General features: G+C 41.7%; 1 protein-coding gene across 3 annotated transcripts in view; it reads left to right on the forward strand.

Moving 5' to 3' along the window:
- Positions 1 to 19,285, forward strand: part of LOC135255197 (neuroplastin-like) — a 28,637-nt gene that overhangs the window by 5,917 nt on the left and 3,435 nt on the right. For all 3 annotated transcript variants that reach the window (XM_064336033.1, XM_064336034.1, XM_064336035.1), the window contains exons 2-6: positions 4,836 to 5,183; positions 11,446 to 11,620; positions 12,211 to 12,305; positions 14,919 to 15,052; positions 15,420 to 15,693. In XM_064336033.1, coding sequence (XP_064192103.1) covers positions 4,836 to 5,183; positions 11,446 to 11,620; positions 12,211 to 12,305; positions 14,919 to 15,052; positions 15,420 to 15,693 — 1,026 coding nt within the window. The remainder of the gene's footprint in view (positions 1 to 4,835; positions 5,184 to 11,445; positions 11,621 to 12,210; positions 12,306 to 14,918; positions 15,053 to 15,419; positions 15,694 to 19,285) is intronic.

The raw sequence follows: 19,285 nt of genomic DNA on the forward strand, positions 1-19,285 counted from the left end.
ATTAATTTCCCTTGGTGAGAGCCTGCTAATTGAGTGGTTTCCAAGGGTGACCGATCCCCTCGTTTGCAGAAGAATTGTGTGAGACAGGTACTTGAGCTAAAGCATGCTCAGGACAGTTGGTCATCTCATTCATAAGCTGTACAACCACCTTGGTATAATTCCTGGACTGTATGTTCTTCTATCCTGAAACTCTGCAGTATGATTGTCGCTTTGATGTGACTATCAAAAGTACTATAAATGAATCCAGTCTTTCTGTCTTATTCAAGAGACAGGCGAGAGTGGACGTACCGTGCTGGATCATGGGAGCTGTAGTTGATATTGCCCTGTGGGTGGAGACTTTACCCAGTTTCCTTACAAGACGCATGATGATGGTTAATGATGATGCTGTACGCAGGAGAATTAGTTATAGAAAGCATTTGTAACCCCCTGTGTCTTGTAGGTCTTCTGTTGTAAAAGTTAGAACAGACTAGAATGACTATAGGCAACTGACTGGGTTGGCCTACAAAATCTGCCCATTGTGACTGGTAAGTTGGTTAGTTGTAGTCTTGATCTGTTTTCCCTATTCTCTAAATAAACTCTTGAGTCCTCTGCATGCAGCCTTGAAATGTTGAGCTAGTAAGGGGGGGTGCAGCAATGATATCACACGGTGAGTTGAATTCCATGACTTTCCGCTCCTGTTAGTAGTGTGAAGTAATTAGCAGTCCATTATTGGATCTATGCAGGGGTAAATATAGCCATATTCCAAATTGAACTGTACCAACTTCAGCTTTGTTTTTTTTTTTTGTTTTTTTAGTAAAATACTTGTTTTGTTAGTGCTTATTGTTCGTAGCACATTGTGTTAGGGCTGCTCACTGAATCCATGTACTAAATAAAGGATTTATTCATGCAATAAGGAGCACATTTGGTCATTTGGTGAAAACTATTGCCTGATGACCTTGGATGCCACAACCCACCCCGTGTATTTTTTCCCAGAATAATTACCGGCGTTAATTAATGTCATTGGCCTCCAAAGTTACAATAAAGTACAGGCTATCTCAGGAAATGGTAGTCCCATCTAAATAGGGCATTAGAAAGGCATTCTGTGTATGATGTGAGGAATTGAAACTTTTTGTATCAAGTCTCTTCTAGCAGTTTTTGAGGTTTAAGCCTTGTTCCATCAGCCATCTACCTTGATGATTATCTGATGTACTGACAGTGAAATTATAGTACATTGCTTCGATATGGAACTGCGATACAAACAATTTATCCTGCAATTTTCATTGGTAAAGGAAGTAATGAGTCGGCCACACCACCGAGCAAATGATTTAGTTCCACCATTTCTGGCGGAATTTCAGGATTTCTCATTAAATATTGACAGCGATACTTTTAGTGTCTTCACCGCTGGCTGTGCTGCTGGAACATGGACAATAAGACGCTGTGTTCCTTCCTCTCTTCTCTAATCTCCCTTTGAGGAACGCTCTCCGTCTAGACACACTATGGGGATGACTGGCCTGCAGATTTCTCTTCCTTACATTTATGTATGTTCTGTATGTTTAATCACTCACGCAGCCTAGGCCTATATCATGTGAGACACACAGTCAGAGACACTACAAAATGAAAAAATAGAAAAGACGGTGATTTAATTATTAATTAATATTTAATGATAAAAGGAAAGCAAAGTTTAAAAATCTCATGGATTTGCCCCATCAGACAGGAATTTCAGTGCCCCGAGCATTGAATCTGATGGGATTTGTAGAGAACAGGGTACGCAGAAAACTGACTGCTGAGACCATAAACTGTAAGGCCGGATTACTGCAGAAGAATTGAAGGTTAACCATATTTCTGAAACCAATGACCACAGCCAGTACCAACCACAGAGCAAACACTTGTGAATGACTCCTCACTAGGTCTGTCACCGGTCCATGTAAGCCAACATTGAACATTGACATCTGCCTAATTTGCATACTGGAAAGAAGCTGTATTGTGCATTGCAGCAATAAAAATATGATATTTTTGTTGAATGGATGGTGTATGAGTACGTTTCATCAGAATCAGACATTCTGTCCACAAAACCAGGCCAACTTAATGACATGATATTGCCCTTTTGAAACAAACCCAGTCAGAAATGAACTCTGTTGACATTTGCATACTAGGTTTCTGGAAATCTGTTCTAGTGTCGAAAGATTCTATGTCCAATGTACATTTATGATGAATGTACATGCACTACTGCATAAACATGCAAACTACTAAACTCTGGTTACAACACATATGGTCTTTATCTTTACCTTTGAGAAAGCTAGTAATCATACATGCATCAATCACATTTAGGTAAGATTGTGAGCTGAGAAATAGCATCTTGAATAATTCACGAAGGCTGTAGAACCTCTCTTAACATATCACAGCTTTATTGGTGAAATACTGAAGAACAAAACAGCGAAAAACCTATCGATCCTAATGGATGTTTGTCAGGTCTAATGTTCATGGTCTATGAAGACAGTCATATATCTCATATAGCCCCATAGAATTGGGGTTGGGATACCTCTAGTCTGAATCTGGTAGAGCAGTGTTGCCCGAAATAGGCAGAGGTAATCAAGATATGAGACTAAAATTATAGTACTCCAGAATAAATCCCCACATCAAGCTAACAGGAATCGCTGTGCTTTATCCTGAGTAACCCAATAATAGAGCCCTGTACTGGCTACTCTCTCAAGACAAGGAAACCTAAGGCTAAGTCTAAACTCACATATAAAAACTGGAAAGTGGTTCCTAGATAAGAGAGAAATGGAAAAGACTTTTGGTTTAATGCTTAAATAAGCCTGCACTGGCAGGACAGTACTCGTTGTGATCATGCTAATTTATCACTCATCAATGTGGCGGTCGGTGGCTTAATACTGCATATTGCAAAGGAAATCATTTCAAAAGCCTGCAGCTGATTTTCACAAAGTCACAAGCGTCACCTCGTTTTCCTGACGACGGGATTCAGCATGCGGGGATGGTGGCGTGATGTACTAAGTGGTGCTTAGCGGGGTCTCGCAGGTGGTGGATCGCAGAGGGACCGGCTTTGTTGCCATAGCGCACTTCCATGGAAACGGCTCTCCCACCAGTGTGCACCCACACCATCCTGAGATATGCGTTGCTGCAGCCTCCATACGTCTCGTCTGCAGCTCTGTACAGGGCCCAGCTGATTTTCACTTCTAAATTTATCCGTTAGTAGGCCACCGGCGCAGTAGATTTAGGCGCGCCTACACTTCTCCTCAATTAAAGTCTTGCGCTGTGCCAGATCACGGTTGTTTGGTCCTCATTCAACAAGTTTCAGCATTTTCATATCAGATTTTTAAAATATTTCATATTTTCCCTAAAACCAGTTACAGTCCATGAGAATGTATCTTGCTACTTTTTGGTGGATAAGCCTTCAATTATTTGTATTTTTGTGCTCATGTGCCATTTATTTCATGTTCCTGGGGACTGTTCTTTTGGATTTCACTTTGCTGAGAATCAATTTTTACAATTAAACAACAAATACGTAACTGCCCTGGTGTTGGGATCTGATAAAGCCGGTCAACTGAATTCAGCAATGTTTCAATGAGAATAGGAAATCTGTTTACCTCTTTCATGATTTCTGCCTGTTGAACAATACTTGTTATTGACATGTCGCATAGAGAGAGGCACAAATAGCTGGGGATTACAGTACATCTAACTTTTACAGATACTGTTTTAACACTGATTCATTAGTATGCACATAAGTTCTTTCAAATTGACACATTACAAAATAAGATATTCATGTATATTGGATTTCCAAAGAAAGCCTAGTTCTCTCAAAGCATATAAAGTTTATGAAATGTGTGTGAAATATAGGCCTATTTATGAGGTGTCTCTTGTCATTGTTTATCAGTTATCTTAAAAAATCATCTGACTCTGACTTCTCACTTTAACGTTGTAAAATACTTTGCATATTGAAAGCTGTTCATCTCATAGCTTCACTGTAGAAAGGAATGGGTGTGACAAAATTAGCTGTGTAGCAAATGTGCTGCTGTGTAGGCACTGTGATATAATGAGACAAAACTCTTTTATCTTCTCTTCTATTTGGACCAAAGCACTTGAGGCCAGCTGTAACCTTACTAATAAATCAAATGACAAAGTTGGTGCATTTTTGTTCACATGAGAAACTAGGACAAATGAACTTTAGTAGGGACTGAGGGCCTGATTTACTAAGACCTTTAGTGCATGCAGAACTTTTTAGCACATGTAAAACCAATAATGCAACCAATGATTGGTCAAGGTATTTGGTTTGAACCAATCATTGTCTGTGTTATTAGTTTTGTGAGTGCTGAAAGGTTTTGCATGTGCTAGAGGTCTTAGTAAATCAGGCCCTGAGAATGGTATGAAAGCTAGGGCCTGTGACTTTGTGCTGTTGTAGTTGTATACAGCTGTTGGTCAGTCTCTGTACCATACCGTATTGGTTGGCGGTATAATTAAGCCTATGTGTGAATATAATAGGTAATGTGGGCATGTGATGTATGTTGAGAATCAGGACTTTTTGAATGGATCTGAAGGGAGGTGAGAAATGGCACATGCAGTTGGCATGTGCTGGCGGCCATTAACCTGTCCATCATTCATGTGCAGTGTCATTTCTCTTTTATTCTTATATTCAATTCATTTTTCACATATGATTTGTGTTTTTTTTCCTCTTTATTTGCTTTTAATCATTTTTTATTTCTCTTTTTTTTTTGCTGTCCATCCCTTTTTTTCTTTAACCCTGCCCTCCTTCACCTCCCATTCCCTCCACCCTCACCCCTCCTCCGTCCTCCTTGCTTTGCCGCTCCCCCTTTCCCCCCGACGCACTTCTCCCTCTCCAGCTGGGTTTTTGCGGTCGCCCATGTCAGAGACAAAGCTCACGGGGGACGCCCTCGAGCTGTACTGTGACGCGGGCGGCAGCCCCGCCCCCGAGATCCAGTGGTGGTACGCCCAGACCAAACGCGGCGACTCCTTCAAGCAGCTGCTGGACGGCTCGCGGAAGGGGCGCGTCTCCGTGAGCGCGGCCTCCGGCAAGAACGCGGTGAGCGCGCTGGCCGTCGCGCGCCTCGCCCTGGAGGACGCCGGGACCTACGAGTGCCGGGCCAGCAACGACCCGCGCCGCAACGACCGGCTCCAAAACCCCGCCTTTACCTGGATCCGAGCCCAGGCCACCATTTCCGTTCTGCAGAGTGAGTGACACCAACCCTGAGGTCTATTAAAAATACTAAATAAAAAATAAACAATAAAATAACACCCCTCCACCCCCACCCCTCAAAACTCACAAAAGAGCGTCGTGTTTCCCCCCCCCCCCCCCCCCCTCAGCCCAAAAGGCAACTGTTGCAACCCCCTTCGAAAAAATAAAACAAAATAAACGCGCGTGAATAATTTCAAAATGTTTTATTTTTACACAATTAAAAGTGTGCTTTTAAATTGTGTGGTTCTTGTATATTACAATATATTATATATTATTTTTATTTTATTATTATTTTTTTGCTTTTTTCCCGTTTGTAATATTACCTACTGTATGCGTTTTCCAGTTTACTGAAAACTCCACTTTGAGTCCTTGAGTCTCTCGTTATGAATGACTGCAGTGCAAACCCAGTGGTTGTTGTTTTTTATTTTAACCCCCCCCCCCCTCCCCCCCTCCCCCCCCTCCTCTTCCCCATCATTTTTTCTGTACATTTATTTAATGGAAATTTTGGTTGACATTTATGTTTCTCACGTCCCATGGGCTGTTTTGATTTACCTCCAAAGCCTGACTCTGTGCACCTTATCCGCAAAGTGAAAATCCTTCACGCCGCTTTGAATCTTGCGCAAAGTTTTCTTTGTGCGTACCCTGCTGGGGAGGGGGTTGATGGGAAATGAGGAGAAGACACAAGGTGATAACCAAAGCGCCACCAAAGTGTGGATCGGTTTGGGGACCGAACCGGATTCTACCAGTGCCTCCGAATAAACGGCAACCTGCTAGCTGTGGTAACGGCTCTGCAGCTTCTGAGAAATTTCTAGAACAAAGAATGCTACCCTGAGTCTAAACCAGTTTCTAGCCAAATTTTGTACACGCCTTGTTTGCCAGTGTGTGTCAGGACCTTGTGCCTTCTTTAAATTAAATGTTAAACTGTGAATCAGTAATGACATTATATATGTCTTCATCTGCTCAGCAGTATTGCATACGAATGCCCAAAGAGAATCTTTATTGACCGGATCAATTGAATTCTTTGGACTTAGTTTCACGGTGCGAACCGCTTGCGGAATCCAACAGTCCCATACGCTGTAATGACATTCAGGGGTTGGCTCTGTACATCAGCTTTTTTGTGAATACGGACATATGCGAAATAATCTGCCAGCCCACGGGCATGGCGCTGTAATACGTGAACACAAGCTTCATCCCACCGATCGTTTTCATTCATCACGGTCAAGTGGAGATAATTGAATAGGCGGTCAGTGGCAAATTGGTCAATTTTCTGTAGCTGCGGGGTGGTCAAAAGACAGAGCATCATTTACGATTTGAAATACATACAGCACTTAGGCTATATTTCAACACAACTGTGTCTGCAGCAGTTAATTTACAGGCATTATTTTTTTCATCATAAACATGTATTCTGTCATTACTGAATTTAAATATTCTCTATGGATATACATGTAATAAGCAAAATCACATGTATATAACAGGCTATACATGCTGATTCCGTGAGGCAGATGAGAATGTATAGTTTGTTGTGGGGTTCTGGAGGAAAAAAACCCATTTTGTTTTAGTTTTGTAGTAGTAGCTGTGTTGGTTTGTGACTGTGAGTAGATCTGTATTAGAAGAACTGGGTAACACTATATGTGTAATGCTGTTGAGTTTGGACCTGCCCTCTTTTTTTCATGGATGCTTTTTACAATGTACTCACATTATACCTCTGAGCATCTTTCTCAAAAATGCCTGCATGGTGTGTTAATAATGTCTTTATATAAACCTCTGCATGTGTTTTGTATGGACTGTAATGTTCTTTCGTGGTGCCAGCATCAATATTTTAAAGACGAGTGCTTACATGCGTATATATGTTCTCTTGACTGGAATGAGTACTACTCTTGCAAGAACATTGCATGTTCTTTAATGGTTTCTTTTAGAGAAGCTGGTAAACATGTCAGATGAACTGATTACAAACCACTCAGCTGTGTGTCAGTAAACGGTGGAATCTGCAGGAGCTGGCACCAGCAACGACGCAAAAGAGGCCAAAAATAAAAATCGATAAAAAGGCGAATAAAGCGCGAGCGCAGCCGGCAAAGACGTGCAGCGACGTGGTTCGGCGTGTTGTGTCAAATTCACTGCAGAATGAGTCACATTTCTGAAGTCGCAGCGGAAGAGCTCTGTGAAGCAGGCGGTAGAAGAGATGCGCAGTGGTGCGGTTTCAGTTCGTCACTCTGACAGAGAGAGCGTTGATGCACGGTGCAAAGCAATTCCATTTATTTTCTTCCCCCTCCTTCGAGCGGGGCGTCCTACAAATGACCTTCGGATGAGAGAACCTGAGACGAACCTGTAGGCCTCTTAGACGCCGATGCAAATGTGTGAATGGAGAGCTTGCTCTCGTGTGTGTGTGTGTGTGTGTGTGTGTGCCTGCGTGTGTATGTGTGTGTGTGTGTGTGTGTGTTTGCTGTAGTGAGGTAGGCCGAGCAGAGAGTGGGAGCTCTGCTGCTGCAGAGAGCATGCAGGGCTGTTCATCACTAGCCCTGAAGGCTATTGGGCAAGCAGCACTGCAGGAGAAGGTGCCATGAATACTGATTGAAGTCTCACACAGGCTGTTGAGCCTGGCTACACGCACACACGCACACACACACACACACACAAACCTTATTGGGTCCCTATCTCCTCACTGCCCCAATCCCAAGGCAGAAAGGGAATAACTGTCTTGATAATGTATGGCATGGTTTACACAAGCCACTCTCTGTTGGCACAGCCCATATATATATTTTACTTTATTCGGACGGAGTGAGCCAGAGAGGGTTACAGATAGAGATGGGCTCACAGTACAGAAATGCACTGAAAGTAGATGTGTAGTATGGGAGAATGGTGCAAAAAGAGAAACAGGAAGCAAGTGATCCTTGTCCTAAGGGGGGGGGGGGTCATTAAATAAAGCTGCTGTGTTTTTATGAATTAAAATTATCTATATGTATTTTTTAGCTCGCTATTTTATTCATGAAAAATGTTACATGCTCTTCCATGGGAATGTTATTACCCATTATGAGAATTTAATAATAGCTGTTTACTGTCAAGCCTCTCTCTTCCTTCTTCTTTATATAGCTGTCATGCTGGAAGATGATCTCACACCGCTATATCTGTGGTCTTTCAATCTGAGGGGAATGCAGATATAATTTCCCGTGTTTGCTACAGCAGCACACGTCTTTAGTAACGGCACTCTGGCGCCGGTGTCATCGGCGATGGACTTTACATAAGGATGTTTTCTCTTTTGTTCCTCGTTTTACAGAAAGCAGCAGTTGATCATACCTGGTAGCAGTACGCTTGCAACACGGAAAGTTCCAAGTGAGCAGTAATTTCACGGAAAAGCTTTGAAATTAGTCAGAGCAAATTTCTATTTTATGTGGTTTTTACTCCTTTGACTTCTCAGTGGATGTAATCCCACTTAAATACATTCTAAAGAATGACTGATGAGAAAGGCAACTGCATAGCTAAAAACATGATTGCTGACAGGGTGCCCTTTTTGATGTTATAAAATTACTGTCACTCATTTTATCTCACACACCCACTGTTGTTCCCTCATCTACTCATATTTCAAAAATATTTTATTTTTGTCTGAAAACATCAGAGAATATGCTTTCTGTTCAGCTTCTGTATTATTTTTCTGGAAGGCCTTGTAGGTGCTACACGTTATGAGCATGTGCCAAAGTAATGTCTCGTTCCAAGAAAATTTGCATCGTATTCCAAGCCAGACTACTGTATCCATTCATCCATATATCCCAGCATTCCGAGAGGCGGGAAAAAATACTGCATATTAAGCATCATTTAAGTTTTTTTTGAAAATTGAACATAAAGGGACGAACAAAAAGAGGCTTTTTAAAGGTTGTTATGATTGTGTTGTCCTGGTTATGGTGTGGCAAAGGAAATTAAGAGACAGGATAGAGAAGGCTAGGTCACCCATGTCATGAAATGGGTGAGGAAAAAACAAACACTTCAATTTAGCTAATGCAGACAGAATCATAAATAAAACTATGCATAACTAAAAGGAACTGCCTGAATGTCATAGACACAACAGGTAGCTAATGATGAAAGGCCAGAGAATATTAAAGATGCATTAAGCTAGCCTAGTCTAGAGCACATATATTCATGGATTCTTTCAGTATCCTAAATTGACAAAAACAGTTCATTGATAGCAAAGGCTACCTTCTTAAAATATTTATTGAATCCCATTTTTCAATCTAAGTTAACAGTTTTGTCTTCATCTTGGTTTATGTTTCACATCTGAGAGAAGTAATTTTGATTGTTGTGTAGAGCCCAAATTATTATTAGCATTAGTCAGCAGCCATACCACCCTGCACCCTGCTCCTGCCGGATGGCTGAACTAAGCAAGTGTGGGCTTGGTTAGTACTTGGATGGGAGACCACCTGGGAAAATAAGTTGCTGATGGAAGTGGTTTCGGTGGGCCAGCAGGGGGCAATCTTCCCTCTGGTCGAATAAACCCCAATGCCCCAGTGCAGTGAGGGGAACACTGTGCAGTTGTAGATGCCATCTAACGGATGAGACGTCAAACCGAGGTCCTGACTCACTGTGGTCATTAAAGACCCCATGACACTTGCCACAAACATTAGGGGGTTCCGCTGGTGTCCTGGTTAAATTCCCAACCTAGCTCTCTCAAACTTTCCACCTAGTCATCCCCTGATTTAATTGGCTGAAAAATGTTCTCTCCCTCTCCACCTTAGCTAAATGTGTGGTGAGCGTTCTGGCACAAAATGGCTGCTGTGTATTACCCAGGGGGGTGCTACACATTGTTGGTGCGTGAGGTGAGTTCCCACTCATTACTGCAAAGCACTTTGAGCATTTGAAAAAAGTGCTATAGAAATGCAATGATTAATTCAATCAAATGCTTTTTTTGAATTGTAACCTGAACTGCCTCAGGAATCCAGTACTTCATTTTTTGAAAGGGCTATTTTTTTTCATTTGAAAGTGACTACAATTGTAGACCATTTTTCCCCCCCAAATACCCTCACAAATACAAGAAAAGACAGATTGTGATTGTTTTATGGATGAAAATGTCAAGACTACTTTTTCTTCAGTGGTGGTGTATCACACCACAGAAATAAAGCCTGTCCCAGTCGTAAGAGAGCTATGAATAACCGCACAATATCACTCCAGGGAGTTCCAAACGCTTCTTTAAGCAGTTTGGTGAGAATATGGTCAATAAAAGCTGAACGGTTCGTAAGCATTGCTGCTTCAGTCCGCTAGTCAATGCCATCGTATAAACAGATGCAGTATCTGCTGAATTGTGAGACCTTTAATATCGAAGCTGCATAACATAATCTTATTTGTGATTGTGACATTTTGCAAATTCACATTGCACAGGTGAGGAACCTCACCCTGTGTGGACCTGGTACAATCAGAATTTACAGAGGGTTTTATATTTATTTCAGTACTGTCCATTTTTAAATTTCAGCATTATAACACTTGCTTAGAACTCCCAGCTGATGTTATTAGGGTACATTGTTGAAAGAAAATGTAAAACAAAAAGGTTTTTGTTCCCTCTGTCTATAAAGAAAGGCTGGCAGATGTGAGTAAAAAGGCAATTACTAAAATGGCATTTTTTCTCCAAAGTACGTCGAATCCTTATTTCATAGCATCAGTGGTTAATTTACATGATAAAACAAGAAGTAACATAAAAAAAACAGCTGACCATAAGCAAAAGTAAAGAAAAGGTTGACTCTAAAGCCTTACCGTTCATCAAATTTCAAATATTACGTTTGCTTTATAAATACCTGTGCTTGGATGTTCCAGAGCTGGCAAGCACCAGCAATGGTGGCAGTGACAAGGTGAATGTTAGACAGTGACTGTGTAGAATTAAACTTGCATATACAGTACCAGATCTCAAGGTGACTTTTCCAGTTTTCTAATGGGACTCATTTTTGGTTTGTAATGTGTCTTAACAGCCTGTTTAATAAGACTGAGGCGCTTACTGATACTAATATTGATGTAATTTATGAATTTCCCTTTTTGATAAAGAGAGTAACACCACTGGAAATCTAATTTTACAAACATTCTGATAAAGGTGAAATGTTATGTGAACTATTGATGTATATGAACAGAACTGAGTTTCTGTTTATAATTTTCAATCTGTTTTTGCACGTAACGCTTGTACCAATGTGTTCCCATGCTCCCCTTCCACACAGCTCAAGTGCTGCCAAGTGAAGGGGTGACGTAATGGCCGCATCCCATCAAGCAACGACTGTGTGTCTGTGTTTCAGAGCCACGGATCAACTACTCCAATGACACGGATCTGTCCACGGGCGGCCCCAACGCGCCCATCACCCTGCAGTGCAACCTGACCAGTGCGCAAAGCCCCTCCCAGGGAAGCTTCTGGATGAAGAACGGCGAGATGATTTCCGGGACGAGCAAGGAGCTCAATAACACGGAATACAGGCATGACTCCTCCCCCGCCGTTTGGGCATAAGACATTCTGGCATGTTCCTAAGGTTTCCTGTATTAACTTCAGTCGGAAAGCCTTTTTGGAGCTTGCATGGTATCGCAAGTGCTGATACTGTTTCTCATTTTACAGAGATATTTGAAAAATGACTGAACCCACATTGGGAACACGCTACCTGAAAGCTCAGTACTGCACTGTAGCGGTAGTTATGCAATATGCGGTTACAGTACAGTGCAGTGCAGTCTGTGTGCTGCGGGGGAAAACACTTCCAAAAAATGTATATGTAATGATGTCAGATGATAGAAGATAGAATAAAAATGTATTTTTATGCTGAAGTATGCCTTTAACTTGCCAAACTGTCTGAAGATAAAGCTGCTGTCAGGGTTTATTTGCCAGTCTAAGTTTAGGGTGTCATTTCTTAACCCAGGCCAGAATGTTTGTGATGCAGGAAATGAATTAATTACAAAAAGCACTTCAAATGAATGGTTCCTGGCACATTTCCGGACCTGAGAAGATGCGAGGAGGCACTGAAAAGTCCTTGCTTCATCCTAACCGATTTTATAATCTTTTTTTTTTTTTTGCGCAGGATCCTTAAGCCAAGGGCAGACGATGCAGGGGAATACACGTGTGTTTTCACCTTTGAAATGTTGCCTCCTGCTAATGCCACCATTGAGATTAGAGGTAAAATGCCACTTGTTTTATTGAGGAGACAGAAACGGTCATTTTTTGAGTGCTTCACAAAGGCAGCAGCTGGCAAAAAAATGTGAGAAATACATTACATGTGAGAAATACAATACAACAGTTTTCTTTAGTTACCCATCCACAGATTAATTTGGGGGCATATACAGTGAGCTCCATATTGTTTGGGACCAAGGCATATTGTTTTTTTTAATTTTTATTTTTTAACTTGATTTAGCTCTGTACTGCACAATTTTAGCTTTGTAATCAAACAATTCAGAGGTTAAAGTGCACATTCCCAGCTTTTATTTAAGGTCACTTTTTACATTTTGGCCACAAATCTAAAATTGTGGAGTATACAGCCAAATATTTTTTTTTTAAATGTCTATGTGTATGTTGGGTGTACACACGCAAACACACCACGCATTCTCAAGATGAAATATGGAAATGCATGTTTAGTTTATTCAAGGTACAAATTGGTGTGTTTGGGATGTAAAGATTCTGTCCATCACTGCTAAGAAACACAAGCTTACTGTATATGCGTATGTGTGCAAGCCGTATGCTGGAGGGCCTGATTGAAATGTACACCCAGGCTTTGTTAAGGCGAGTCTGTGCATGGGCTTTGTGTTCTCACCATTGCTGTTTTCCACTATGGTTTGTCTAACTAGCTTTCTGGCTTTTATGATTTAGACTGAATTAATGTGGTCAGAAACTGGTGTGGCTGGTTCAGATGGGTGTAGGTCAAGGGTGTCTGGATTGGGCAATGTTGAATCGGACACAGTATTATTTCAATCAGTGAACGTCTTTGTGTTGTTGGTTGCATTTAGGTCAAAGGTATTTAAATTCATATCTATGCCATTGCCTGCTGTTATGCTGAAAGTGATCATAATTTAGTAGATTGGCAGGGGTTAAAACGAGGGAAACATAGCAGGGGTTAAAACGGGGAAAAACGTGAAAAAATGGACATTTGCAAAAACAACATCTGACAGGGAGGGGGAGAAAAAAAAGCTTTTTACAAATGCAAATATAATAGCAGGCTTTCCAGGAAATTGAATGACTGTTATTGCATTTGGTGAGTCGCGCAGGTTAATTTATATTTTAAAAAAGGATTATAGGATGGAAAGGATGATTTCAATAATTGCTGACTATTCTGCAGGATTATGTCACACTTTGACTGCTTTGGTGCCATACCAAGAAGTTTTATTATTTTTATTTTTTTTCAAGTAAGTGGAAGAACAGCTCTGCTGCGAGTGTTTCTGTTTTGAGGAGGGGGCCGCCCTGATGCTGAGCGGTGGTGTCCATGACACCCCCTGCTCCTCTGCTCACCGCTCAGTGGCCACAGATGGTGGATTGGGGCGGTGCTTTGGGACTAAGCCCCTGGACCCAGGCCCGGCCTTTTCTGATAGCAGGAATTGTATCATCCTGCATGATAATCAGTTCTGAGGATCTGTGTATCTGTGTCTCCAGTCTTTCATTTTGTCTTTGTGTTTTCCCCCATACAACTTGCTAATCAGTTGTAATTAGAGATGAGTAGCGATAAATATCATATTGCTGTGTATAATCATGTTCTTCTCTATTCAAAATATGTAAAAGGGTGGTGGTGTCCAGGATTGCCTAGGATCTCTTTTTTGCTGTACATTTTGCAAGTCTATAAAATAAATATATAATATAATTTAATTTGCAAGAAAGGCTGGATTTTAGCATGCCATTGTCATAGGTCAGCTACATGTTAGGTAATGTGTCACTGTTGTGCTTTTTGTTTGGTCAGGATTTGTAACCTGGTCTCAGGGTTATTTTCGTTGTGGCACAAAAACACATTTGTTTCATTTAAAGGCCATTCAGGTACAATATGTGCTTTATAACCAATGGCATGTTAACATGGTATATGTTATTATATGTAAAAATTGAATATGACTGGTTAAGAATCATGCCATTGGTGATCAAAAAGAACCATAGTCGTTGTATTTTGTGACCAAACATCTAGGACAGGCTTGCTGTCATTCAAAGGAGAAACATGGTAACACACCCCTGCCCAGAACTGCATGCGTGTGCCTGTGCAGCTCCTATGTTTGTGCTATGTGTCTGCTATATGTGCGCTATGTGTGTGCTTGTGTGCACTATGTTTGTGCTGCTGTGCATTATGTGCGTGCCTGTGTACACTATGTGTACACTGTAATTGCAGAATTGCACAACAATGCAGAAAAAGGCCATATCACCATCACTGTTTAATCACATTGGAAGAAATGATCCAAATTTATTGAATGAGGAGGAAACAGCATCTGCTTTTGCAGTTAACAGCATCTGCTTTTAGAACTAAAAACATCCATTCAGAATCATGCAATTTACCTTAGCAGCAGCAGCTGTGAGATGGTAAAACTTCAGGAGTTTCAAACTGGGTTAGAACTTCCATATTGAGCGTTTTTGTGGTGAAAAGTAAAACGTGAGCTATATTGGGCTTAACCTAGTCCATTTATGTTAAGATATCTCAACGTAGATTTCCACCCCTCTAGACAGATGTTAGCTTTTGCTCCCTGGGTTTGGGCATCAAAGTCTAGGCGGTAACTAGCATCATAGCGCTTCACACCTGTCTGACTGAGGCTTTGCTGTTTTTCCCAGCTGCCCCTGATATCACCGGCCACAAGCGCAGTGAGAACAAGAACGAGGGCCAGAGCGCCCTGCTGTACTGTAAGTCCGTGGGATACCCCCACCCTTTGTGGACCTGGTACAAGCTGGATGAAGGCATGTGCGTGGTAAGCGCCCTCTACCCATCTCAAACTGGAGTGTGACTCTATGGTACATCTGTGGGTTATTGTGTAACAGACTGCACTATAGGAGAAAATGGGAAGCAGGCCACTCCTTCAAACATAGAGATTCAATCAGAATGAGAAACTGTAGAAAATAGTACTGTAAGTAGAACTGTGAGCTTGAAATACAGTGAAGATTAAATTAATACTGCAGAGGTGATAAATGTTAGAGTGAAAAGCTTTGTGGTGAAAAGCTGATCATTTGGTCCACTGGTTCTTCGAGATACACATTTGTCTTCCTCTCTATTTCCCTCTCTTTTTCTCACACCCACCCTCTCTCTCTCTCTCTCTCTCTCTCTCTCTGTCTCTCTAGGAAATTGACAACTCCTCCGGGCGGATTTTCGTCAGCAACAAGGACAACTATACGGAGCTGAGCATTGAGAAGCTGGACATCGGCGAGGACCCGGGCGTGTACCTGTGCAACGCCACCAACGTGATGGGCAGCGCGTCCATCCCCACCATCCTGCGGGTGCGCAGCCGCCTGGCCCCCCTCTGGCCCTTCCTGGGCGTGGTGTTCGAGGTCCTCATCCTGGTGGTCATCATCGTGGTGTACGAGAAGCGCAAGCGTCCGGACGATGTGCCCGACGGTAAGCCGCCGCCCACCCCCCTCACACCCCCCCTCCCCCCAGCGGCACTGCGGTCCCGGCCTCTTGCCAGATTGCTTTCCAGTCTCTCGGAAATTAAGTTCCTCTATTGCTCAGACTGCAGGGGCGTCTGATCTTGTCCAATTGGCTCGATGGCGCAGGATTGGCAGGATTATGTACCAGTCCTGCGCTGAAATGGGCAGCTCAACTAATCCACTAATTGTGGTCTTTGTGACCTTAATTTGTTGAATGAGCCATTTTGGTGCAAGGGTAGAACAAAGGCCTGAACACACACTGATATTAGCCCCCAGAATTAGAGAGAGGAGGGAAGCGGTCTGAACCTAATGCGTTTGTGCCTCCACCTCTCATTAGGTTCTATTGCCCTTTGCACTGTAGGGAACCCTTCACATGGCTCAGTCAGCACTTTGTGTTGAGTAGGGTCAAGGGAGGGATTCTGGAAACTGTAGTTCTTCTGCGCTTCGTCAGCGGACGGCTGCAGATGTATTTTTAATTTATTTTTTTACGCCGTTCAGTGCCTCAAACCATATTTATGTGCCAGACAGGTTTACACTGCTGAAGCCACAGCCTTTCTGATTTACACCATAAGAAACGTGATTACTCCGTGTAGGCGGAGAAGGCCGGCCTTCGGTTATTAGTTGCTGTCGACCGACGTTTTCCCAATCCGCTCAATTGGGGGGTTGCCCGGCACGAGGGGGGTCACTGCACACGCCGTTGCGACCAATAAATCCAAACGCATGCCCGTGTGACCTTTGCAACCCGGCATGAGTGAACCGGGAGGAACCTCATCAGGTCTCCGTTTATTAACATTTACGAAGCCTACCGTAGAGTAAGAAAGCCACGGAGATGAAGAGGGGGAAAATGGATGCCACAACCAGAGTGAATATCACTTTAAGAAAATAACCGGCAGACAGGCATGGCACCCCTTACTGTGAGCTTCTGAACATTAACAATAAAAGGGGCTCTCTGTTCATTTGGAAAATGAATTTGAACTTGAGACATGGAATGAAAAAACATCAAAATTAATAATAGATTGAATTTCAATTAATTTTCTGAAGTGAATGAACCAAAATTAAATTGAATGCTGAATTGACTGATGGTTAATGCAGTTAGCTAAGTGGTTGCCTGGAGTAGGGACGTTTGATGGAAGCAAATCAAACTAATGTAAGGGTGGAAATGATACTGCTTCTCAAGGGCAGAACGCACTGCATCGATTATAGTCCTTTAGCACCAACTACTGCTGTACATCTTTGGCAAAACCAATGGTGCTTCCCTCCCATCAGTGGTGTGGGCAAACACTGGAGGAAAAAAAAAGAAATTGTAAGTGAAGTGCCAGAAAGGGCAGTTCTTACATCTCCAACATTAGGAATTTTAAGGTTTACTTAACCATGCATGAACTAACTGCCAAAGACCACTTAAATTATTAGAAAGACAACATAACAGGGTGGATGATCAAAACAGGCTTCTGTTTGGACCACTTTCCTTTGTATATGTGGTGCCAAACAGTAGAAAAGCAAACAGATCCTTCACCAATGCTGCATGTTCTTCATCATTTTAATTCAAAACTAATTGCAGTGCACCTTCCTCTACCTCTTTCCCTCTCTCTCTTAGGTAAGTATTGGAATTGTATTTGCAAGTGCAATGAGTCTTCAAACACATTTTCACCTTAACATTTCCCCCATATTTATACCATTCTATGCCACAAAACATGTTGACATTAACAGTGGTTGATTGACCACAGCTGGTCCAAAGTACCTGATCTGTAGCTACGTTTCTATTTAGCGAGAATGGAAGTGATTTAAGATTCTCAATTTTCTCGTGATGTGGCCAATGGAAATGAGCACTGTGGACATAAAAAAAGTTTGCTGAATTCCGGAAAGCCCTATACCTTTACCAATGCAGTACTAAATGCAATGATACGTGACTTGCATACAAGAAAATCGTAAGGATTTGACATAGGCATGAAAATACTCTTAAATTTGTTTTAAAAAGTAATTTGTAATATTTGTCAAGGTTTATTTAATTGTAATGTGCGTGGCTTGTTAAAGTCATGTGATGCTGCATTCTTTTCGATAAACAGAAATTTCACTACATAGGTCTTGGCGTTGCTTTATTTTGTAGTACTCCAAGGTGTATTTATAGCAGCATTCTAAAGGATATGTAGCTGGTAACCATGGAGCAAATTATGAATGCGAAATACTAGAAGATTATGGACCCATTTATTTGGTTATGTGAAATTTTACATAAACCCCTTCTGAATTGGAAGCGGACACCACAAAAGTTAATCGGTTTGCTCAAGTGTATCAGGTTGATAAACAAACCATCAGCCAGTGCAATGTTGCCCTGACAAATACTACATTATTCATATGTATGGAGGGAAGATTCTTTCTGCACAACTGCTCTTTGCTTCTATGTATGTAGGTTGCTGCTGACCACATTATTAAAAACTGTGTCATGAAAAAATGTATATGTACTGTGTGTGCCAGAATGCATATGTTCCTCTACTGTGGTACTTGGAGAAATGAACCAGAAAGGTCCTGTTTTAATGGCCATAAAAGGAATCCTGTGAAGGATACGAGCAGGAGCCATGACCAATCAAGAGCTCCCACATTCACACACATCCTTCATGATTCAGCACAAATCTAATGAGCACTTTATACAGGCCTGGGGCTGTTTTTGTTTGTTTGTTTTTTCACATTCTTTTTAACAGTGCTTGGGGGTGGATGAATGGAATGGGGTTCTCCTGAAATATTTCAGAGCTGAACAAAGGAAGGAGCAGGGATATTTGGGACAATATTTTCTTTTGACTCAATGGGTTGTTATGACTTCTTTTTCCCCTCCCTTTTCCAAATGGCACCATAACCTAAACATGGGTGGTAAGTGAGAGATTCTGCATGCCTTAGAGATTGCCTTATCTATCAGCTTCTATCAGACTCTACTACGATCCATCAAGACCATGATTTTGACATTCATTAATTTTTTTAATCGCAATTAATTTCTTTTTTTTTGTTCCATCATGCATTTCAATGTGCGCTGAGCTACAGGCCGTATCCATCCACACCCATGGCTGGTTTCGGACATAAGCCAACGCATTTCAAATGAATTATCCCTTCCCCATGCGTTTTATTTCCAACCATCGTGTTCGTGTTTTTTTTTTTTTTTTTTTTGCCGTTTTTTGTTGCCTGTCATGTTTACACGTTGTGTTCTGTTTGACAAAGTTTTTGGAGGGGTTCTGAAGGAGCGAGCGGGGACGTGTAGATTACGGCAAATTATTTCCATGACTTTATGAACAGAATCAGACTAAATCAAATTTCCGCTCCAAGGTTTTATTTTCACGGAACCTTTGCATTCGAGAATACATTGTCGGTTTAGAATTGGTCAACCTCAAAAACTCATCACCACCTTTTATTTTGTGATGTGCATTGTTTTTAAGATGGAAACAATGCCCCTCGCCAGTAGGATCTCTAAATATGTTCACATTCACCCATAATGCGGCTTGGCATCAAGCAATAACCCCTCACTGGTTTTCGAGAGGTTATAGTTTCGTTTATTTATGGTTGTTCTGTCATTTTATCGG

The sequence above is a fragment of the Anguilla rostrata genome, chromosome 5 (assembly GCF_018555375.3).
Source record: "Anguilla rostrata isolate EN2019 chromosome 5, ASM1855537v3, whole genome shotgun sequence".
In the NCBI taxonomy this organism is placed as follows: Eukaryota; Metazoa; Chordata; class Actinopteri; order Anguilliformes; family Anguillidae; genus Anguilla; species Anguilla rostrata.